Source organism: Vulpes lagopus, chromosome 10 (assembly GCF_018345385.1).
Source record: "Vulpes lagopus strain Blue_001 chromosome 10, ASM1834538v1, whole genome shotgun sequence".
Lineage (NCBI taxonomy): Eukaryota > Metazoa > Chordata > Mammalia > Carnivora > Canidae > Vulpes > Vulpes lagopus.
This window is the reverse complement of record NC_054833.1, coordinates 31,417,415-31,440,603: the sequence shown is the minus strand read 5'-3', so window position 1 is coordinate 31,440,603 and position 23,189 is coordinate 31,417,415. Positions and strand designations below refer to the sequence as shown.

Genomic DNA, 23,189 nt, shown 5'->3' with positions numbered 1-23,189 from the left:
TTAAAGATTTTATTTATCCATGAGAGACACACAGGCAGAGGGAGAAGCAGGCTCCCTGTAGGGAGCCCGATGTAATACTTGATCCCTGAACTCTGGGATCATGCCCTGAGTGGAAAGCAGAGCTTAACCACTGAGCCATCCAGGCGTCCCCAAAATTCGCTGTTTTAGTGTATGGTTATGAGTTTTGACAAATGCATAAAATTGTGTAACCCAGAACCACAGTCAAGATACAAAACAGTCCTGTCATCCTGTCACTAGATGGTAGCTACACGTGTGGTGAGCACGGTGTAAGGTATAGAGTAGTCTGATCTCTGTGTTGTACACCTGAAACCAGTGTCAGCTACACATGAATAATAATAATAATAAACCGGCCTTGTCACTTCCCCCCTTCATCAGCAGTTATCCTGTGTTCCCTCTTTATGGTCAGTTTCCTTTTCTACCCTTAATCTCTGGAAACCACTGATTTCTAGATGTCTTTGCCATCTCTAGTTTTGCATTCTCCAGAATGTCATATAAGTGGAATTCTACAGCTTTGAGTCTGGCTTCATTCACTTAGCACAATGTGTTTGAAATTCATTCATGACGCTGCGTGTATCAACACTTTGGTCCCTTATCGTTCTTGAATAGTATTCTCTTATCCCATTGTGTGTATGTGCCACACTTTATTTCTCCATCCTAGTTGAGGGATATTTGGGTTTCCAGTTTTTGATAATTACTAATAATGCCACTATAAACATTTGCATATAGATTTTTATGTTTTCTTTTTTTTTTTTAAGGATTTTGTTTATTCATGAGAGACACACAAAGAGAGGCATGACATAGGTAGAGGGAGAAGCGGGCTCCCTGTGGGAAGCCTGATGCGGGACTTGATCCCAGGATCCTGGGGTCATGCCCTGAGCTGAAGGCAGATGCTCAACCACTGAGCCACCCAGGTGTTCCAGGTTTTTATGTTTTCATTTCACTTGGCTTAATACCTAGGAGGGGAGGATTACTGGGTTATATGGTTATTGTAAGTTTAATTTCATACGAAACTGCCAAACTGCTTTTCAAAGATGGTGTACTGTTTTGCATGTGTTCCCATCAGCGGCATAAGAGAGAGAAGTTGCTCCACATCCTTGTCAACACTTGATATTGTCAGTTTATAAAAATTTTTGGACCATTCTAACAGCTGTGTAGTGGTATCTTGTTGTAGTTTTAATTTTTTTTTATATATTTTATTTATTTACTTAGAGAGCACTATGCAAGTGAGGGGAGGGGCAGAGGAAGGGACAGAGAATCTTGAACAGACTCCAAGCTGGGCACAGAACCCCCACGTGGGGCTTGACCCCAGGCCATGAGATCATGACCTGAGCCAAAATCAAGAGTCCCATGCTCAACAGTCTGAGCCACCCAGGCTCCTCTTGTAGTTTTAATGTGCATTCCCTCAATGGCTGATCATGCTAAGTATCTTTTCCTGTACATATATACTGTCTATGAATCCACTTTGGTGAAGTGTCTGCTCAAAACTTTTGCTCATTTCTTATTGGGTGATTTTTTTTTAATTGTTGAACTTTGAGAATTTTTAAATATATCCTGGATGCAAATCATTTGTCAGGTGTGTGATTTGCAAATATTTTCTCCCAGTGCATAGCTTATGTTTCCATTTTCTTAGTAGTGTCTTTTGCCAAGTAAAAGTTGTTAATTTTTGAAAAACATTTTATTCATTTATTTGACAGAGAGATTGAGAGAGCACAAGTAGGGGAAGCTGCAGAGGGAGAGGGAGAAGCTGGCTTCCCATTGAGCAGGGAACTCGATGTGGGCCTCCATCCCAGGACCCTGGGATCATAACCTGAGCCAAAGGCAGACGCTTAACCAACTGACCACTCAGGCACCCCTAAAAATTAATTTTGATGGAGACCAGTTTTCCCCCTCTTCTTTGACGTTTTATTCTTTGGGTGTCATAGCTAAGAATTCCCTGCCTAACCCAAAGTCTCAAAGATTTTTCTCCTATGTTTTCTTCCAAAAGTTTTATAAGTTTGTGTTTAGTTTTGGATTTATGATCCATTTTCAGTTGATTTTTTAAAATAAGTTACGAGTTCTAGGTTCCGTTTTCTTTTCTTTTCTTTTTTTTTTTTTTGCATATGGGTATTCAGTCATTCCAGGACCGTTTGTTAAAGACTATCACTTCTCCATTTTAAAGTTTTTATTTTAAAAGAAAGAATAGGACTCTGTGTAGCATGAGGACTCAAACACCTTCCATCACAAGAGGAGAAAATTCTTTAGACCCATTGGCTCAGAGAGAGTCCTCTTTGCTCAGAGCTCATTTTACTAGCAGTGTCATAAAACCAAACATTTTATACTCCATTGCTGCGATTTCTAGGTTGTTGAGATTTTTTGTTTTGGGGATTTGGTTTTTCTTTTTTTTGGGGGGGGTCTAGATTTTCAGAAGAAGCTTTAACCACTTATGGGCGTGAAAATTCTTCTTTGACAAATTGGACCTATATTAAAACTTTGCAATGAGAACAAAACTAAAGTTCATTTAGTCTCTTTCTTTTTTAGATTACAAAAATAATATGTCCTGGTAGTAAAACATAAATACAGTTGACCCTTGGATAATACGAGTTTGAACTGCATGGAAAAAAATCTTCGATGCAGATTTTTTTCCCAATAAACACAGTACAGTGTATTTTCTTTTTCTTACAATTTTCTTAATAACATTTCCTTTCTCTAGCTTCATTGTAAGAACACAGTATATAATAAATAAATAATAACACAAGATATGTGTTAATCAACTGTTTATCAGTAAGACTTCTGGTCAAGGGTAGGCTACTAGCAATCACATTTTTGGAGAGTCAGAATTTATACATGGATTTTCAACTGTGGGATCAGTACCCCTAACCCCCATGTTGTTCAAAGGTCAGCTGTATTGCAGAAGTATCATCTAGAGGTTGGGATACCATGAGATAGTGGTTTCCTACTACTTCTGTTGCCTTTCCTTGGTCCCTTTGACGGGCTTTGTTTCCTTTTTATGACCTCAGATGTTGGCCTACCCCCTTGCCCAATCCTTGGATCTTTATATTTATTCCACTCATTCTCTAGGTGGTGTCATTTAATCCTGTGGTTCTAAGTGCCACATGTACTCCCATGAGTCAGGGCTGTGTCTCCAGCCTAACTCCTCTCTGAACTCCAGACTGGTATACGTAGCTCCCTCTTCAACAAGACTACCATGTGCCACGGCAGCTCTTCTAAAACACAGATCCTGGTCTGCTCTTCGCCCAGTCTTTCCCTTCTTGGTAACTGGCACCATCGTGCCTCTGTGTGCTACGGCCAAAAACCCAGACCTGACTTGGCAGCTCTCTGTAGCTCAGACACGACATTCAGCCCTCGCACAGGCTCTTCCACCCTAACTGTAAAGCACATGCAGCTCACTCCTGCAGCTGCTACCTTTCTGGCCCGTGGCATGGTGGTCCCTGGTCTAGAACACTGCCTCTCCTCCTGGCTTAACTTCTCGGCCTCCACGCCCGCCCCCCCAAGTCGGTCCCCTGCACGGCAGCCACAGGGACCTTCAGGATGTGAATCACATCACGTCCTTCTATAGCTCAACTCTCGCCAATGCTTTTATCACATCCTGAAGAAAATCCAAACTCTTTGCCCTGGCCTTCGAGAACTTACGTGATCTGACTATGGCATATTTCTCCAAATTATTATTTCCTATGACACGCCCCCCCCGCCCCCCCACCCACTCTGCTTTTTTGCTACTCTTTGAACACAAGCTCATTCCCACTTTAGGGCTTTGCTTGACCTGGTTCTGTGCCCCTGGGTGCTCTTGCCAAGGTTCTCCTCTCCACAGAGTCACCTGTCTGCCCAACTGTCATCTCTTCCTTGCCTCTTTGAAATGCCTGCCCCCTCCTCACCTGCCCCATCTTCTCAATCTGCTGTGGTTTTCTTCATAGAAGTTATCACACCTGGCATTATATATATTTATTTGTTTGCTGTCTACCTTCCAGACTAAAATGTAAGCTTCCTGCAAGTGGGACTTTATGTTATTTACTGCTCTGTCCCCAACTTTTAGAACAGAGTATAGCCTCATAGTAGATGCTCAATAAACATTCATGGCAAGATTAAATACAGGATTAGAGTAATACATGTAGACTACTTTTCACCCTGTTTCACTCCCACACCTTCTCTAGAGGTAACCACTGGTAATAGTCTGGTGACTAATTTCCTGGGCTTAAAAAAATGCACTTATAAGTACAGACACACATCTAGATTTTCTTTAATAGATTGCAAATTGTCCCATACCTTTATTTTCTCTCAATAATTCATTTTAGAGTTTTTTCCATTTTAATTTATCTATTTTTCCATGTAATCAATCAGTTTATACAGATTTTTTTAGTGGTTACATTGTAGCTCATACTGTAGATGTACCACAATTTAATCATTTTCCTCTTGACATGTGGGTTTTTTTCCTTTTTAACAATTATAATCAAGGCTTCAGTGAATATACTTGTACATAAATCTCTGTGCAAAATTGATCTCAAATTATAGAATTGCTTGGTCAGTAATGTGAGAGGTACTGCTTAGTTTGTCCTTAAAGACTATACCAATTTACACTCTTGCCAATAATCTATGAGAGCCCATTTCCCCATATCCTTGTCAAAGCTAGATACTACCACTCTTCCAAAGTATTTTTTAATGTTAGGGGGAAAAAGTTTGACTTTCTTACAAAAGAGAAAGCTGAAACTCTGGTGATAAAAAGTCTTATGGATGGGTAGATAAGTAGCCACTCCCTGTACTGGTAAGCTCCTAGGTTTCTAGATCATAAGTTAGCCTGTTTAATAAAGGTGGCTCCTTTTTAAAAAATGTCAGAATTAGGGATGCCTGAGTGGGTCAGTGGTTGAGCATCTGCCTTTGGCTCAGGGCGTGACCCCGGGGTCCTGGGATCGAGTCCCACATCAGGTTCCCTGCATGGAGCCTGTTTCTCCCTCCTTCAAAATCTTGAAAAAAAGATTTAAAAATAAAAAAATGTCAGAATTAAAGGAATAAAGTGATTTGAGTTGAGAAACACCTCGCGTCTGCGTCTATAAAGAAGCTTTCAGATACTGTTTTCAAAAAGGGACATTTCATGATGTATCCTGGGAGACCCAAAACCACAGGCCTGGGTATTCTCATCTTCTTGCTATAATTCATTCCCAGATGATTTTTTTTCCCTCAAAAAGAATCCACAACACAAAACCTCCAGTGTTAGCATTGGCTGGAGAGTTAATGGAAGACATAGCCATTGGTGATTTATTATTTAACAACTTTGTGGTTTGTACTGAGCTTTATGAGAAGGAGTCAAAGAACAAGAGAAATTATCTGTTTTAATACCTGTACCTGAGATCCAAGACAGAAGCACGGGGATGAATAAGAAGACAAATGCCAACCCAGAGGAGGGAGATACAACACAAGTAGCACGCAGGGTGTTGCTGTGACATTGGTTGGTTTTAACCCAGAGCCAGTGTGAGCATTGGTTGGCTTGGATGCTTGCCTTTGCCCTTGTAGTGAGCCATCAGGGCTGGGCCGAGTCCTGAAGGGCGGCCCCTGGGTCTTCTCTATTTTCATCAGATATCAAGATGGGCTTGGGATGAGAGGTACTCTTATGGCATCGGTATATTAGAGTTTGAAGAATTCCTTGAAATTATCTATTTTTACTCACTACATGGTTGGCAAGGCTGCGACCCAGAGAGACAAAGTGACTTACATGGGTCCCGATCATGACATTTTAAACATGATACTATTGAATGATGGAAAGGAAGAGCTCTTTTACTTGAACTTCAAAGACATAACAGATTCTTGGACAGAAAAGTACTTCTGCCTTGAAATTCCTAAGGCAGGAGTGGCACATAACTAGCATATATGCCACCATACACCCCCGCAAATGCCCACGGCAGACTCGGGCAGGCAGCCTCAGCTCTGGTTTCTCAGCCAAGCTCTGACCCAGCCCGGCAATCCTGCCTCACACGGCGCTGTAGGCCGTGAGCGGGTCCTACTGGAGCTGAGTTTTCCCGTGAATTAAAATCTGTTTCTGTTTGCCCCCCTCTTCTGAATGATGTGCCCCTGTGATTCATGATGTGATAAGAGCCCTAGACTTCGAGCCAGAAGAACGTGGTTTGACTCCTGGATCTTCTTGCTCCCTGGCTCCGTGATATTAGGCAAGTCCCTTAGCCGTTCACTCAGGCTTGTCTCTGAAATGAAGGAGTTGAGTTAAATCATGTTTAAGCATCCTTCCAGCTCTGAAAAATGTTAGGATTCAAGTTAGGAGACCTCTCAGTAGGAATTCATAGTTGCAATTATGTTTTTTTTTTTTTAAGATGTATTTATTCATGAGAGACACCAAGAGAGGCAGAGACACAGGCAGAGGGAGAAGCAGGCTCCATGCAGGAAGCCTGATGTGGGACTCGATCCCAGGACCCTGGGGTCACGACCTGAGCTGAAGGCAGAGGCTCAACCCACTGAGCCTCCCAGGCGTCCCAGCAACTATGTATTTTTATAAAGAGCAGAGGTGGCTCTCAGGCAGTTTGTATGTCACAAATCTATTCTGTATTCTTCAGTACATGTTTCTAGCTTTTTCTGGCTTTTTGAAGTTTCTAGCTTTTTCTACAACTTCTGCTCAGACTATTGACCCATATCCATAAAATCAGAATTTAGAGGTTTAAAAGGGGGGCAATGCCCTCTTAATACCAGATGAGTTGCAGGAGCCTCTTCTTGGCCATGGGGAGCTTGGGTGTTCTCACCTGTGCACCCAGGACTTCTAGGTCTTGAGGTTCTTCTTCTTCCCTTTCTCCCATTAGAGAGAGACCCTCCTTAGGATCAGAGGCCCGCCCCCACTTCATCAAATGGGTCTGGGCGAGTGGTCCTCTGAGGGCCCCTGGCTTCCTTCCACCCTGGCTCCTCTCATGACCTGCCCCCCTCTGTGTCTTCTAGGCCCCGCTTCTCTTCGGGCATACCCTCTCCTCTCAGTGATCACCCGACAGCCTACGGTCATCTCCCACCTGGTCCCCGCCACCCCGGGAGCCGCCCAGGCACTGTCCTGCCACCCGGCCTCCGAGGCCGCCTCTGCTGAGGCCCCAGGGGGTGAGGCCCTAGGCAGCAGCGAGTCGGAGACAGAGCAGCCCACGCCACGCCAGAAGAAGCCCCGCCGGAGTCGTACCATCTTCACCGAGCTGCAGCTCATGGGCCTGGAGAAGAAATTCCAGAAGCAGAAGTACTTGTCCACCCCCGACAGGTGAGAACCTGGAGAGGACTTTCTGCAGGGGAGGCCCTGGGGAGGGGGAGATGCCCTTGGCTCCCGTTGTGGGGCAGGTGGCCTTGGGACGGTTTTAGGAGGCCCCACAGTGCGGTGGGGGTGTCGTCCTGGCTCTGGGCCCGGCCTGCTCAGCAGAACCCAGCCCGCCAGCACTGGGCGCTGCAGCCCTGGAGTCTGCCCGGTGCTGGACATCCTGCCCCTACCCCATCCCCGTGTTGAGCTCCTCCAGTGGGAGAGGCACAGTCGGGTTTAGAGAACGGTTGCCTAGGCTGTGAGCTGGAAAACAGGTTGTTTGTGGGTTTTTTTAAGATTTTATTTATTAATGGCGGGGGAGGGTGGGCAGAGACAGAGGCAGAGGGAGAAGCAGGCTCCACGCAGGGAGCCCGATGCAGGACTCGACCCTGGGACTCCAGGATCACGCCCTGGGCCAAAGGCAGATGCTTAACCGTGAAGCCACCCAGGTGTCCCAGGTTTGGTTTTTAAAGCCACTTACACATAGGATCAGGTGCAGTGGGTTCGATGTGGGACTGGGGCCCGTGAGCCTCAGAGGCTTCCTCCCACCCTCCAGCTCCCCAGCTGGCCAGGCTCTTGACCTCGGTTGAGGAGCTGTTCGAAGAAATTCGATGGATAGCAAGTCAGAACCCCTTGGCTGAGAGATGAGGAGGACCTGGGTGAAAGTCCCTTCTTTAAACCCCTTTGAGATCCAGGTGAGGGGACTGTGACCCCAGCTTTACTCAGAGGCTTTAATATCTCACCTTATTTTTTTTTTAAAAAAGATTTTATTTATTTATTCATGAGAGACACCGAGAGAGAGAGGCAGAGACCCAGACAGAGGGAGAAGCAGGCGCCATGCAGGGAGCCCGATGTGGGACTCGATCCTGGGACCCCAGGATCATGCCCTGGGCCGAAGGTGGCACTAAACCACTGAGCCACCCAGCGGTCCACTCTCACCATATTTCTTTAATTTAGTGTCTTTGCTGCAAAATATGCAAGAATGTATGTCTTACCTTGTTCCTTCAAACTCCGGGGATCTGGAGATGGCTGAGCTAATATGTGATCCTATTTATCGGGAGGGTTTTCTAGGCCCTTTTCCTGTTCTTTTGCTCACTTGTTGTCCCTATCAGGTTTGACCCTAGTCCCATTAAGGGGAAAGGGAAGAAAACTCAGATGCGTCTCCTAAGCTAGTTAGTAGCTGTTTGACCCAAATTTAAATGGGAGAGGAGTGTACAAATCACTGACCAAAGGGCACTCGCTTACTGATTCAGTTCCTCGAGCGCTCATCAGCTGTGTGGTGGGGACTTTACTGTGTGCAGGGCGCTGTGGCAGAGGCTGTGAGTCCAGAAAGCAGGAGACAAGAGGCCTACTCTGGAGGAGATCGTAGGGAAGGACAACAGGTAGCTATGACACAGGGCACGGGTCCCGGGGCCAGGATGTTACCAAGGCCTGGAGGAGTATAGAGACAGTGCTGACTGTGTCAGGCCGGGGTTGGGAAGGCCTCTCAGAGGAGGCAGAGGAGCTCCGGTTCCACGGGGAATGGCACACACAGGCACGGAGGCCGTCTCACCGGGCCTGTGGAGGGAACTGCAAGTGGTCAGGATGTCTACAGACCGGGGCGCACACGGGAGCGTGGCAGGAGACGAGGCTGGAGGTGGGAAGGCTCGGATACCTGGCCAAAGAACCCAGACTTGGTCTTCACTGGCAGCCACTGAGAGCTGGAAGGGACATGGCCAGGTTTACACTTTAGACTCGCCACCTTGGTGGCACCTTAAGTGGTTGATCTCAGGGGGAGAGGATGGAGCAGGGGACTGGGAGGGAGTCTGGGGATCGTCACTGAAGGTGGTGAGAGTGGGAACAGGGAAGGGGGGATAGGTTGGAGAACAGTTTTGAAGATGGAATGGACAGAGTTGACGTTGGCTTGAAGAGGCTTGAGGAAGAGAGGAGACAGCTGGGAAGGCTGCGTCTCCTGGATGGGCCACTGCGTGGACAGGGATAGCGTGACCGAAGTTGCAAGGCCAAGGCCGGGTGGGTTTGGTGGAGGAAAGAGGGAGTTCTGTTTGGACTTGAGCAGCTGGGGAGCCTTTGGCCAGATGGTGGAGATGCGGCTGGAAGCTGGGGATTAACAGAGGGCTCCCCGGGTATCAGCAGCTCTTCTGACCCCCTCAGCGGCTAGCGGGGAGCCTCAGAGAGGTGGGCGGCCAGGTGAGGTGGGTGCCTTGTTTAGGACTTGCCTGGGGGCCCACCAAAAGGGCTTCCACAGCCTGGGGAACATTCTAGGCTTACTTTCTAGAAGCCAGGGAACATTCTAACAGAAATGCTAATTCCTCCTCAAGCTCCTGGGACTTCCTGCTACCTGCCCAGGCACCTCTCAGGTGACCTACGCAGGATTGATTCACTTGCCTGGGGAGAAGGACACCATCTGGCTGGTGTGGAAGCTGCCGCCTTCACCCTCCCTCTCCCATGTTTCTCACCTCCCTACGTGACCAGGGCCATGAGCACGGCCTCCTCCCACAGCTTCCTCTCCCACCACCCCCCCCCCGCCCTGTTTGTTTCTCCAGTTCCCTAGGTGACCCCATTTAAGCGAATATGCAGGGAAGTGAGAATTTGTAACGGTGGCAGGTAATGAGAGAAAGCTGATGACAGTGAAGCCAGAGTGAGTCAGGGGTGCATTTTTCCCAAGTGAGCTAACCCCATTTGCTAAGGCAGAGCTGTGCACGGAGCCTGCCCTTGACTAATGCACCTGATGGCCTCAGGTGAACCGGGCTGGGAGGTGCAGTGGGCGCCCGGGAGGCCAGAAGCCTGGGGGACAGCCCCTGGGTGTTTGGTTCCTAATGAACGGCTGCCTGGGAAGCAGGCTTCGTCGGTGGGTAGAGCTCAGTGCTGTTGGCGCTGGGAGTTCGCCTTCCGTCTGCTAATCCCCTTCACTGAAACTGCTGGCTCCCAGTAGTCCTTGCCCTGGGACAGCCGGATCCGTGTGAATGCACGTGTGACACAGGTTCCGAAGGGTTCTGAAGAAAGTTTGTGTTACTGGGGATTTAAATCGTGGGCTCTGGTTGGAGCAGGGGACCCTGCACCTGGCAGTGCCAGCAGGTAGCACCTGGAACCTTCACTGCTGATGCCCGTTGGTCCTCCTCATGGTGTGACACTGCTCAGTGCTCCCTGGGGAGAGAAAGTTGCCACCAAGAACTGGCACCTGGGAGTCCCCATGCCTCAGGCTTAGTGGCTGCAGAGATTTGTGTGACATAAGGGACCTCAGAGCCACAAATTATAATCCTCAGAAGCCTCAGAATTGTAATCCTCAGAAATCCAGGAGTTGGGAAGTGGTGGTGAGCACCGCTCCCTGTGTCTAGGGAGCCCATCCCAAGCTGCCGCTCTGGAAGTCCAGACTGCTGCATTGAGCAGGGTTAGAGCCACAGGGTGACAGCTAATGTTGGCTCGAGGAGGTGGTCCTTCCGGCTGGTGCTCAGGTAGGTCTGGGGTTCTTCTCAAGATCGGCCCACAGTAGTAGTCTTGAGGACTGAGTTCTCTGTCTCATTTAATGTGCTCCGGTCGGGTTGTTTGCTAACACCTTGTGATGTGACATCCGTGCATTAGCCCCACAAAAACCAGAGCAAGAGCTTCCCCTGGACAGATCTAACTTGTACAAAAAATATGGTGGGTGGAGGGGAGCCCCGTCCAGGAGGAGGCAGGCAATTCGGACGGAAGTAGGTGAGAGGCTCTGCCTCTCATGCTAGGATCATCGACCAGGGGTCAGCAAAATTTTCCTTGTATAGGACCAGAGAGAAAATAATTTCAGCTTTGTGAGCCGTTACAGTCTCTGTCACAACCACTCTACTCTGAGGCCGTAGCCTGAAAGCAGCCCCAGACAGTACACAGACCACTGGGTGTCTGTGTTCCGATAAAAACATTCTTCACAAAAATAGGCAGCAGACAGGATTTGGCCATGGTCACCGAGGGATCCTAATCTCTCCAAGCTTCAGGTCTCTCATGCATAACATGGGAATAATTATACCCACCTCACAGTGTTGTGAAAAGAACAAATAAGACAGTGTGCGTCAGGGGCTGAGCATCGGGCCTGAGATGCCGTGGTACTGGGGAATTGGTTGCTGTGTTACTGGAGTAGCTCCAGCCTCACACTTCCCAGGAATGGCTTTGACATTCAGGACTTTCCAGAAGGCTACAGAGAAATGCAGAACCATGGTTAAACCAGCAGGAGAATGGGGAACAGGAGGGGGCACCGATTTAAGGTTTCTTTTGGAACCCAACAATTTGACAGGTTAGGGCAGCTACAATGAATGAGCCCATCCATCAGAAAGTATATTTGAGCCCTTGGTCTGGATTTAGAGCATGATAGGCACTTTTGTGGACAGAAAGGAAGCCCTTGCAGTCGAGTCAGGGAGGCAGAAATGGCTCATGGGAAGCAGTTAGAGAACATTTGAGAACATGGAGCCACCCAGGTGCTGGCTGACCAGTGGGAAGGTCCAGAGGGCATAACCTGGGGAGGTGTCATGGGAGTAGGGAGGCTTGCCTGCAAGATAGGGGGGCTTGTGCTGGATCTGGGGTGATGAGCAGGATTTTGACAAGGATGATAGGTCTTTACTTTTCCTTTCCAGTTTGGATTTGGGGTCAGAGTCCTCATTTTGTACAGGATCCCAGTAAAGACTCTTGTCAGGTCAGAAAGGGGACTTTGCAATCATGGCTGAGAAATCCTTTTTGGGTCCAGGGTAGACAGTGAATGTTTCCAGGATGACAGCCCCAGGAGTCGGGTGTCATTGGGTTGTAGGCACCTGTTTCTTAGGTTCCCAGAGTTTCATCCATGAGATTCTTGGAAGGAAAGTAAAGCTCTTTGGGGAAGAACCAGTTTAATGGGGGAAGTCCACGCTTTGATAGCAGTGCATGGAGCTAGTCCACAGGACCGCATCTCTACTCATCCTTCCTTTGTATCTCACACCTTCTAGGTTGGACTTGGCCCAGTCTCTGGGCCTCACTCAACTGCAAGTGAAGACTTGGTATCAGAACCGTAGGATGAAGTGGAAGAAAATGGTAAGAAGGGAGAGAGGGAGGGTCCCCGTGCACCCATCATGACGGGGAAAAGTCTCACTACAGGGCTGGGAAGAAGGCAGGAGGGACCATTTGGTGGTTTGGGTTCCAGAGAGTGGAAGACCTTTCATGCTGCTGGCTGGGAGGCAGGCAGTTGGAACGGTCAGATAAGCCATTCCTGCTGACCTGCATTTCCTGACCAGAAGGATATTCTTTTTCAGAGTTTCCTTAGAAATAAAAGAAAGCCCACAAGCTTCTCAGTTGCTAGTTTTAACCCCACCTGCTAGCCTTTTCAAAGAACTTCCTTCCCCCCTCCCACCAGTAGCTAAGAATAGAAGTCGGTGCTCTTTGTGTATAATGACATATAGGGCACATCTGTCCCTGCGGCTCTGCGTGCTGTAATGCAGGCATTCTCAAGCTTTAGTGGGTGTCAGAGTAACCTGGATTGCAGGTAAAAATGCAGAACTCTAGGCCTTCCCAAGATCCTGAGTGCAGAGGACGGTGACAGGGCTGGGAAGACGTGTGTTAACGAGCTCCCGGGTTCCTCTGATGCTCGGGTATAATGGCTACGGCTTCCCTAACACTGCTTCCCTGCCCAGCTAATGAATCATTCCATCTTTGGTTTCTAAACGGACCTATTAGCATAAACATCTCTCTAACCAAAAAACCCCAAATATATGTCTCCAAATTTGACAGACTCTGCTTCATCATCATTCTTTTTTTTTTAAAAGAGCAAATCTGAAAAATCTGTTAAATCCAAATTTCCCAAAGTAGCTGAGTGTTTCATTGACAGTTTTGTAAACCACAGGGGAAAAGGTCAAAGCCCAGAGAAAAGGGGTGAGCTGGGAGAAGAGGGTGGAAAGCGGCCTGTTCTCTTGAGAGACCAGGTATCCTGTGAACCTGTGCCTCACTGGTGCGGACCAGGCGGGCCAGGCCTGCTTGGGTGACAGTCTCATTGGCAGACCCATCTGGTCACCCAAGCCGTTTTTTCCTGGTGTTCAGGGGCTGGAATATGATGGGGTTTTTTGGTTTCGTTTTGTTTTTTTTAAACAATGACTAAAACTGAGGTTCATCTCCCGCCCCTAGTTGTTTAGGGAAAGTGGTAAGTTAATAGATATTTGTAATAACTAGTAGATACTGAGCCATTTTCTCAACTTTGTGCTTTTGTCCAATAATTTTTTTTCTGAAAACTTTCGTTTTTGCTGTTGTCTGCTAACGATGAGAAAAATAAATATATTGTAAATTAATATTACTGGGGAACATTTTTTTTTTTTTTTTAGAAAGCCAACAGGGCAGCATTTATTATGTTCCTGGAAGGGAATTCCTGGGAAAATCTCATCATTTCCTCTTTGGGGACCTGGGCCTGCGCGGGAAGGATGTTCAGGTGCAGGCGGCGTGGCTCCTGGAGGGCGCGCAGAGTGGGGCCGAGATGTCAGTACAAACACACATATGCTGGATGAATCCACAGATGTGTGTTAGTGTCTCTTGCGAACTGTGCCTCATCCCAGGCACAGTAGGAAGTGATGAAATAAGATACAAACCTGCGTCCACGGCTTTTGTGATCTCATTGGAGGATCAAGGTCCAGAAAGCAGTCAGGAAGCACTTGATGGTGAATTATGATTATTGGGTATTTGAGAAGGGTGCAGGGAGAAATTGAGGGATAAATGGGATTCGATTAAATACGTAGTCATTCCAACACCTCGAGGATTGCTGAGACGCATAAACACGATGGCAGAAACCTCCCGGGGAGCTGATCTCGGAAAGAACCAGATCTGGGAGTCAGAAGCTCTGGGCCGAGTTCCCATGCCTGTCCCTCCCTGGCTGATTTTGGGCAAGTCCGCCACCCACCTCCTTCCTCGTCAATCATCATCATCGAAATCAGTGTCTCCTGAGTGGCAGAGGCATTGTTGAAATCGGTTATCAGCAATCTCTTCGTGAGTCAGATGATTAACGAACTGAAGGTTTGCCATCCCTGCCAGCACCGCCCGATGCCTGTGGGACGAGCGTGTGCCTTGGCCTCTGACGTCACTTGTTGTTCACCAGCCGCCGCGCGGCTGGCATAGGCGTGAGCTGGTTGTGGAGGGTCATCCATGTCACGTAAAGCAAAATGGGAGCAACTTAGCAGATTTACGCCCAGAGAGCATGCCACAGGCCGGCCACATTCAGCCCCCTTCGGAGGCAGGAGCGCCGAGCTCTGCGTTCACTCCAGCAGTTGCATCTTGAGCTTATGAATGGAGCACCAGGCAGCAGAGATGCCACAATAAGTCACGAGTCCGTCCACTACAAAATAAAATTAGAAAAAAGTACTCCCGTCAAGTGGGAGGAGGCCGACCTGTGGCCCAGAGCGATCTGGGCCATGGTGGGGTTTCCTGGGTTCAGAACCAGGGTAGAGAAAGGGAGGGCTTCCTGGAAGAGGTGCCGTCGGAACTGGTTTTGGTGGACCGAATAGGAGTGTGGTGAGCACAGGTGGCAAGGGTGCAAGGGTGTCCCGGGCGGGAGCATCCGGGGCACTGGAACTACTTCCGAAGGGCCGGAGCTCAGGGGTGCTTCCGTTGTGGACCCCCTTCTGACTCCCCCAGAACAGCGGGGCATTGTTGGGATCCCGATTGCCTCATATGTTTTCCTGCTAGAACTCTTTCAAGGCTATCTCTTCAAGTACTGGGAGGAAAAGAAAAAGCTAATTGGGTAATAAAGATGTCTCAAGGCTAGTAACCTAATTGGAACTGGAAAAAGATTAGCACTTGATTCTCAAGAGTTCCTCCCACGGCGGCCAAGGAGAGCGCTGCCAGCAGCCAGATAGCATCTCTGACTAGTTTTTACCGGTCAGCGTGTGTAACCTATAGCGGGTTGGGTAAATTTCGTCTTGCACATGAGGTGGGACGCTCACCCCCTGTTCCATTTCTGTTCGGCCTGGGGTTCCAGGAGGACCCAGGGTGTTTCGCAACAGGCTGAACGCGCCTCAGCATTCAGGGATCTCTTTCAGCTCTCAGACACGACTCTGCGAGAGGATCCCCGTGGGTCCCCGCTTCCCCGTCACAGACTCGGGTGGGCCGCAGACCACACACCACCATCCTCTTCTGCTGCGAGTCTCCAGACAGTCGACAGTTCCATGAAGCGGCTGCTGGTTACTTTCTGTGTGATCTGGAGCAGGTTACTTAACCTCTGTGGGCCTGTTTCCTCATGAGTAAGATGCCCAGGACCTCTGTTCCTTGTAGGGTCGTGGTCCTGCGTGAGCTCATCCCTGTAAAAGCCTGACAGCAGTGCTCGCTGCACAGTGTGCAGCTGAGAAACGTTAGCTGCCATCCTCTCTTCCTCCTCCTCCTCCTCCTCCTTCTTTATTATTATTATTATTATTATTATTATTATTATTATTGACCTAGCCATGTAACCCATGTCCCCAGAGAACCCACACTTTTGGAGGCCAGAAAACATAGGCCGAAAATGAATTCTGCGGGCTGCTGGGGCCCTGAACCTTTCTTCTGGATGCGAGGGACCCTGGCTGTTTGCTTTTTCTTGTTCCGCACCTGCCGGGCCTGCTCCCACCCAAAGCCGTAGCACGGGGTCCCCTCTGAGGTCGTGTTGCATCTTCAGGCTGGACGGGAAGGGGTCTGTGCTGGAGAATCCGCACTTGCTTTTCAGCTTCATGGAAACGGTCATCAGTGTGTCGGAGTCTCCCTGCTGCAAAGAGCTGCTGGTGAAGGCAGAGGCAAAGGGGCAGGAAGCCCCGCAGTTCAGGAGGCTGTGACACAGGGTCATGGGGTCACAGGGTCTGCAGGGAGACCAGGTTGCTGCAGATACATGTCAAAGTCAGGAACTACAGTAGCACATCTTACGTCCCCCTTGCTCATGATGCACCATGAGCTATTGGTAAGAGCTTTGGACTCGGGTGGGCAGGGTTTTGTGTTCAAACTCAGCCCTGACTTTGGCCTCCTCTTTGGCCATGACAGACCACCTACCTGCGCCTGCTCGGTTTCCAGTCTGAGCAATGAGGGGAGGCAGGAGGTCCCTCCCTGCACTGCCTTTCCGTGCTCTGCTCTCAAACTGCCCGTCGCCCACCCGAGCACCTTGGGAAGGAAGCAGGCCTGTCCTGACATCTTCAGCAGCAGAGCATTTGAATATCTAGTGTAAGTGTTTTGGGGGGAGGAGGGGAGCTGCGGCTGGCAGCCAGCACAGCTAGTGTAAGCAGGTGGTGTCGAGCTGTTTTTCCGAGAGGTGGGTGACCTCGGGTGCGGTGGGATGTCTGGACTCCCTCGACCAAGGGGGCCTAAATTGGCTTTAGGAATAATTTGGAAGGAGGGATCCTGGGGGGTGGGGGCACGGGGTGCATGAGAATGCGCAGCTCCTGGCATGGGACGGTGTGAGATAATTGCACGTCTCAGGTGTGCTGGGAGGCAAAGGGCCAGAGGTCCAGTGCGGGAAACAGCCAAGAGCGTAGTTATCTCCTAATTATTGCTCGCGCTGGAATGTTTTATTCCATTTAGAAAATGGTCTGATTGTTTTTCTTTTTTATTTTTTTTTTTCATGCGGTAGGAAAACAGCCAGGTGGGGTCTATCCAAGCTGTGTGGGTGGTGTTCTCTAATTGCTGGGCTGGACTTTCTTTTGCCAATTAGGTGGCTTCCTTAGACCTGCCCTTTTTTAACTTGATTACTATATGGGGCAACTTAATTTTGTATAACCTCTTTCATACCAAGTGGAGCGGCTTTCAACACGTAAACTCCGTCTTGGCACATCTGGGCACTTTCAACAGCCTGCACTCAGAGTGGAATAAAAATCAGATGCTGACTTATGTGAAAAGGAATACAGGGACGCCTTCTCCCCAGAGGTGGATCCTGTCAGTATCCGTACCTCGTTAGAGGTCCCCTTCGTATTTGTGCATTAGCTGTGTGCATGGAAAGTGCAGTGGCTGAGTAGATTCCCAGCTAAAAGGAGGTGTTTATTGAGAACTTATGGGTTTCCTCACACCTTATACAAAAAAATAACTTAAAGTGAACCATGGACCTAAATGTAAAAGCTAAAATTGTAAAAGCCTTAGAAGAAAATTCAAGAGTAAATATTCACGGCCTTGGATTTGGCAAGATCCTTTAAGCACACCAAAAGCGGGGGCAAGGAAAGAGAAAATAAAGTGGACTTCCTCACACCTGAGAAGCTTTGTGCTGTGAAGGACATCACCAAGAAGGTGCACAGACAATGCACAGAATGGGAGAACACCTTGGCTAATCTTGCATCTGACAGTGGACTTGTATCCAGAACGTGTATAAAAAGCACTTACAGCTCGGTAATTAAAAAACAACCAAATTTTCAAATGGGTGAAGGATTTGAATAGGCATCTGTCTAAAGAAGATGTATGGCTGGCCCATAAACACAGGAAAAGATGCCCATCTCCCTTAGTCATCAGGGAAATGCAACTCACAGACGTGGGATAGCACGGTCTACCCACTAGCATGGCTGTAGTCAGCGAGGCAAGCCATCAGGTATTGCTGAGGGTCCGGAGAACTGGAACCCTCATAAACTGCTCATTGGAACGTGGTGAAATCACCTTGGAAAACAGTCTGGAAGTTCCTCAAGAAAAACATAGAGTTACCATACGGCCCAGTAACTCCACTTGTAGGGATCCACCCCAAAGAAGTGAACAGATGCTTCTATATTTGTCTTCACAGCAGCACTATTCACAAAAGCCACGAGGTAGAAGCAACCCAAGTATCTATCGACTGATGAATGGGTGAATGGCATGCGGTATATTCCTATAAAGGATATTAGTTGGCCATAAAAGGGAATTGAAATATTGATAAAGGCTATGGCATGGATGACCCTTGAAAGCATTATGCTGAGTGAAAAGAAGCCAGTCTCAGAGAATGATGTACTGTGTGACTCAAGTCATATGAAATGTCCTGAGTAGGCAAATTTGTAGAGACAGAAGGCAGGTTCGTGGTTGCCTAGGGTTGGGGAGCAGGGGCTGGGGAGAAATACGGGGCAGCTGTTAATGGGTGTGGGGTTTCTTTTCAGGGGTGATGTTCTAAAGTTGGAATCTGGTGATGGTCGTACGATTCTGACTGTTCTAAAAATCACCAGATTGTCACTCTGAATGGATGCCGTGTATGGCGTGTGAATTGTATCTCAATAAAGCTGTTTGATAAAAGGAACTTACAGCTTATTGAGTCACTACATTCATTCTTACAATTCAACACCTGGAGGTCCTGTGCTTCTCTCAAAGGAAAGAGAATAGTATTGAGTGCCTGCGTCGAGTTGGTCGTAAGTTATTTGTCTGGAGCACGAAGCAAGGGATAGATGCAGGGTTTATCCTCAAGGAACCTGTGTTCGACTACGGACGAGAAGACTCAGCTAGTTGTGTAACTAGCAAAAAATATGTTTTGCTCCCAATGATCTGTGCCAATCCAGGTTCTCCTGAGGCTCTTCTTACGAGCTGCCTGGAAAATCAGCAGCTACACCAGCCCAGAGTTCAGAGCCAGTGGAAGAAGGGCCTGTCCGTTACATTCTAAAGCAATACATAATGCACATTTTTAAAGTTCTCCCTTTGTATGTCATGGTATTCCTGTGGATGTCACACACTGGGGTAATCAATGTGCAAGTCCTTTGAGATCTGCAAAGGCTATTTGGGGCACTGTTATTTCTCTTGCTTTATATCCTTCTGGAGGGAAAGGCTCATTGTTCAACACCAGTTATTGGATGCCTGCTGTGTGCAGGGGCTGAGTGGGAAGGACAGGCCAGTAAACAGGCGGTGACTGTGGTTTATGAAAAGTGTGTCGATGGGGGAAGTGTAAGAGCTCACAGCCTATCCGGTGGAGGGCCTTTGACTGTAGTCTTGGGAGGTCAAGGAAGGCTCCCAGGAGAAGAAGCATTCGCTAAGCTGAGTTAACCAGGCGAGGAAGGTGGGAGGCCTGTTCTGGGCTGTGAGATGAGGTATTATTATCTCTGTTTTGTAGATGAGGAAACTGAGGCTCAGCCTTTAAAGAACTCTCCCAGAGACAATGCTGATTAAGTAGCAGAGTGAGAATTTAATTGAGTTATTCTCCTGTCAAAACTAGCTGGAACGTTCTATGTCTCTACTACGGCTTTGAGCAATTCACTTGTATATTTCTTGTAACATTTTTTTTTTCTGATTCTGGAAATAACGTACATGTGATCATTGTACCAAAAAATTAGAGAATGCGAAAATGCATGAAGAAAAGAAATGTAAGGGCAGCCCAGGTGGCTCAGCTGTTTAGTGCCGCCTGCAGCCTGGGGCTTGATCCTGGAGACCCGGGATAGAGTTCCACGTTGGGCTCCCTGAGAGGAGCCTGCTTCTTCCTCTGCCTGTGTCTCTGCCTCTCTCACTCTCTGCGTCTCTCCTGAATAAATAAATAAAATATTTTAAAAAAAGAAAGAAAAAAATGTAAAAATCATTCATGATCCTGACACGGCCAACAGGGTTGTCTGAGCTGAATTCTCAGATTGCCTTTTCAGAAGGTTGTACCAATTACACGTCCACACTAGAGTATGTATTTTCCTGCTTGCTGCAAATATGGTCTCTTTAACTTGTCAACTTGATAGATACTACATTCATATTTTTTTACTTCCTTCCTTACTGTTGAAGTTGGATTTTTAAAAATATGTTTGTGGTCATCTTATTTAAAGCCAAAATATGTGATGCTTACTGAAAGTGCATTGAATATTTAAAGAATAAAGATGTCTTGGGGCGCCTGGGTGGCTCCGTCAGTGAAGCGTCTGCCTTCGGCTCAGGTCATGATCCTGGGCTCGAGGCCCGTGGAAGGCTCCCTGCTCGGCAGGGGGGTCTGTTTCTCCCTCTGTCCCTCCCCCCACTCATGCTCACTCACTCTCTTTCTTTCCCTTACAGAAATAGTGAATAAAATCCTAAAAAAAATGTCGCTCTAAAATCATAATCATAATAAAGAATGACAATGTCTTTATACTCTAGAAGTGCTGGGTTGAAAGTACTTCTTGCAGACCCTCACTGCTGGGAAGGAATGGCCTAGACGCTGTTGCGTGGGAAAGTAGAGGGAGGATGGTATTTCTTGCATTTAAGGATGCTTTTTCCTCCCACACAGGTTCTGAAAGGTGGACAGGAAGCACCCACAAAACCCAAAGGTCGCCCCAAGAAGAACTCCATCCCCACATCGGAAGAGATTGAGGCTGAGGAGAAGATGAACAGCCAGGCCCAGAGCCAGGAGCACCTCGCACCCTCCCAGGGACAGGAGGAGCTCTGTGACGCCCAGGAACCAAAAGCATGCGATGTCCCCGTGGACGGAGCAGAGCCCCCCGGCCAGCCCCAGGAGTTGCCAGTAGCCTCTTCGGAACCCCCACCATCAAGCTAAAATAAAAACTCTTTGTGGGGGAGGGAAGGGGGAGATGGGGAGGAAATGGAAAGAGGGGAGTCAGGGAGGCTAGAAAGAGATCCGCTTCCCAAAGCCTGGCAAACTCGGGGAGAAGAGACGAGCATCTTCCTGGGTGCTCAGTGGTTTCATCCCAAGCGTTTGACGAAGACTTTTGCTTGCCTTACAGGCCTTTCTCTTCCCAAAAGGCTGCTTTAGCCACGAGATGCCCTTGATGAAGGGAGACAGTGCCTTGGAACTGCCTGCTCCCCCTCTACCCCCAGGTGAGGGCTGTGGGGCTGGGTACCAGCACCCGGCCGTGTGGCCAGCCCCACCCTGGCTCTGGGGTGGCGGAGGACTGCCAGGCCCTCTCCCTGCCAGCCTCTGGGCAGCCAGGCATCGCAGCAGAGAGATCGTGGAGGAGCTTGGGCAGCGGGCCTGGCTTCCTTGCTGACTCAGCACTTATTTAGTAGTTTTAAAAGAGAATTTAATGTTTTTTGGTTGTTTTTTTTTTTTTTTTTTGCTGGGGGTGGGAGGGTGGGGAGGTTGGGGCCGGTGAGGGTGGGCAAAGAAGAGTTGAGGGAAGGGCGTTCTGAGTTACTAGAATTGTTCCTGAATAAAGTTTGTTTGAAGACACGTGTGCCTTTGTACCCACTATAAGACAGTCAGGTGACCCGAGAACTGAGAAGCCTGGTTTTTCTTGCTTTATTGAGTTGCCATCTCTGAAGCTGCAAAGCAGACATGTTAAGATAACTTTTATTTTTTAATTAAAAATAAATCTTTCAAAAGGATTGGCTGTTTCATTTCTTCAGGGGAGTATATTTAGCCCTTTCTGAATACGTCTTATGGAAAGAAAGGGCCGGAGAGGTAGCCGGGCTCCCTGGGCTTACACCCCCCCCCCCCCCCCCCCCCGCTATAAAATAAGAGCTTTGGTCTCTGCCCACCACCCCTCCCACCGCCTTCTGCCAAAGCAGCTCTGCTCTCAGCCACTTTACATCGTGGGCTTCCAGCCTGAAAAACTGCTTTACTTTTTTGAAGACATAATAGATGTTATGTGCTTCCAAAGTCGAAAACAAAAAGAAGTCTTGCATCCACCACCCCCCCCCCCCCGCCTCGTGCCTTCCCTCCCCCTCCTCTCCCCCATCCCGCAGGACTACCAATTTTTATGGGTTTCTTGTTTTTTTTTTCTTTGTTAAGTATGCATTTGGATGATGGGCTCTGCAACTCTGAACAAAAGATTTGAGAGCCGCTTGGCTAGATGTGCTCTGCGATTTTATTTATTCATGACAGAGGTAGAGAGAAGCAGAGACATAGGCAGAGGGAGAAGCAGGCTCCCTGCAGGGAGCCTGATGCGGGACTCGATCCCGGGACCCCGGGGATCACACCCTGGACTGAAGGCAGGTGCTCAACTCCTGACCGCCCAGTGCCCCTGCGATTTTAAATTTAAAACCATGTCCTGCTTTCAGTAAGACCAGGAAAGAGGTGGGCTCCAGACTCGCCGAAGCAAGAACTCTGACTGTGCCGTGTCGTGCCCGCTGGCCCAGGGCCCGGGTCCCACCGAGGCCCCCTTTGCCAGCATCCCCGCGATGTCCTGCAGGGCACAGCGCCCACCTGCTGACTGAGCAATCACCCAGCAAACTACCTGGTTGTGGGCTCGGGGGCCACCGACCGGCTCCCGCCGTGGCCTGGACCCCGGGGCAAAGCCGGTTGCTAGCCCTGGAGAACAGACTAAGTCATGCCCTGGACGCTCACCCGGGGTGGCTGCAGCAGTGGTGCGCCTCGCACGGCCTCCCCGTCGCTGCTGAGCTCAGCGGAAAGCAAGCGTCGTCCCGCCACTCAGGAGCATGCAAGGCCGCGGGTGAGGCTCCGGTGCGGCGCCTCGAGCCCCCCCGCCCCCCGGGGACAGCCCTACAGGGGGGTCCCAGGAGCCAGAGCCCACCCCCGGCTACAGGCGGGTGACCGACTGGTCTCGCTCCTGGGCGACTGCTGTGTCCCGTTGAGCCCGGCCCGGAGGGACTCGGCCTGTGGATGCTGCTTCCCCGGGTGGTTTTCTCGTCTTGTCATGGGCTCTGCTGTCCTTCCTGGAGGTGTCCCCAACGGTGACTGTTGTCACTCGGACACACGTGCGCACAGGGTGTTCCTGAGCCTGACTCCGGCCCGGTGTTGTGGCCTGTCATCGCTGTTGTTTCTAGGGGACGGAGGTATTTCGGTGGACGGTCTCTCCTGCGTCGGGAACTCTGAGCCCGAGGTCACCTCCGCTCGGGAGCCCTGGGCTTGGCCTCCGGCCTCAGCTCTGTGGGGCCTTGGCCTGCTCTTCCTCCACCTTCCCCTTTGCCCTCCGCTTCCCAGGGCGCCTGATGGCACCCGGACACCCAGCTCCTCGAGGTGTCTGGGGTGTGAACAGGAGGCCGTGCTCGGTGCAGCCTGGAGCGGGGCTGTCCAGCAACCTCTGACCTCCAGCTTTCCCTGCACAGAGCCCGGCCTGCTCGCTTTCGGTGGCTTCCCAGGAGGCCTGCCTCTGGACCGTGGCCCCCCCAGAGTCCTCCACCTCGTGGG

The 23,189-nt window shown here is 49.3% G+C and overlaps 1 protein-coding gene across 1 annotated transcript in view; it reads left to right on the top strand.

Annotated features, from left to right (window-relative positions):
• The window catches only part of BARX2 (BARX homeobox 2), a 73,731-nt gene extending 52,594 nt beyond the window's left edge, over positions 1-21,137 (top strand). The window contains exons 2-4 of the mRNA XM_041771780.1: positions 6,946-7,246; positions 12,223-12,307; positions 20,370-21,137. Of these exons, the coding sequence (XP_041627714.1) occupies positions 6,946-7,246; positions 12,223-12,307; positions 20,370-20,636 (653 nt within the window). The 3' untranslated portion in view covers positions 20,637-21,137. The remainder of the gene's footprint in view (positions 1-6,945; positions 7,247-12,222; positions 12,308-20,369) is intronic.
• The last annotated feature ends 2,052 nt before the right edge of the window (positions 21,138-23,189 follow it).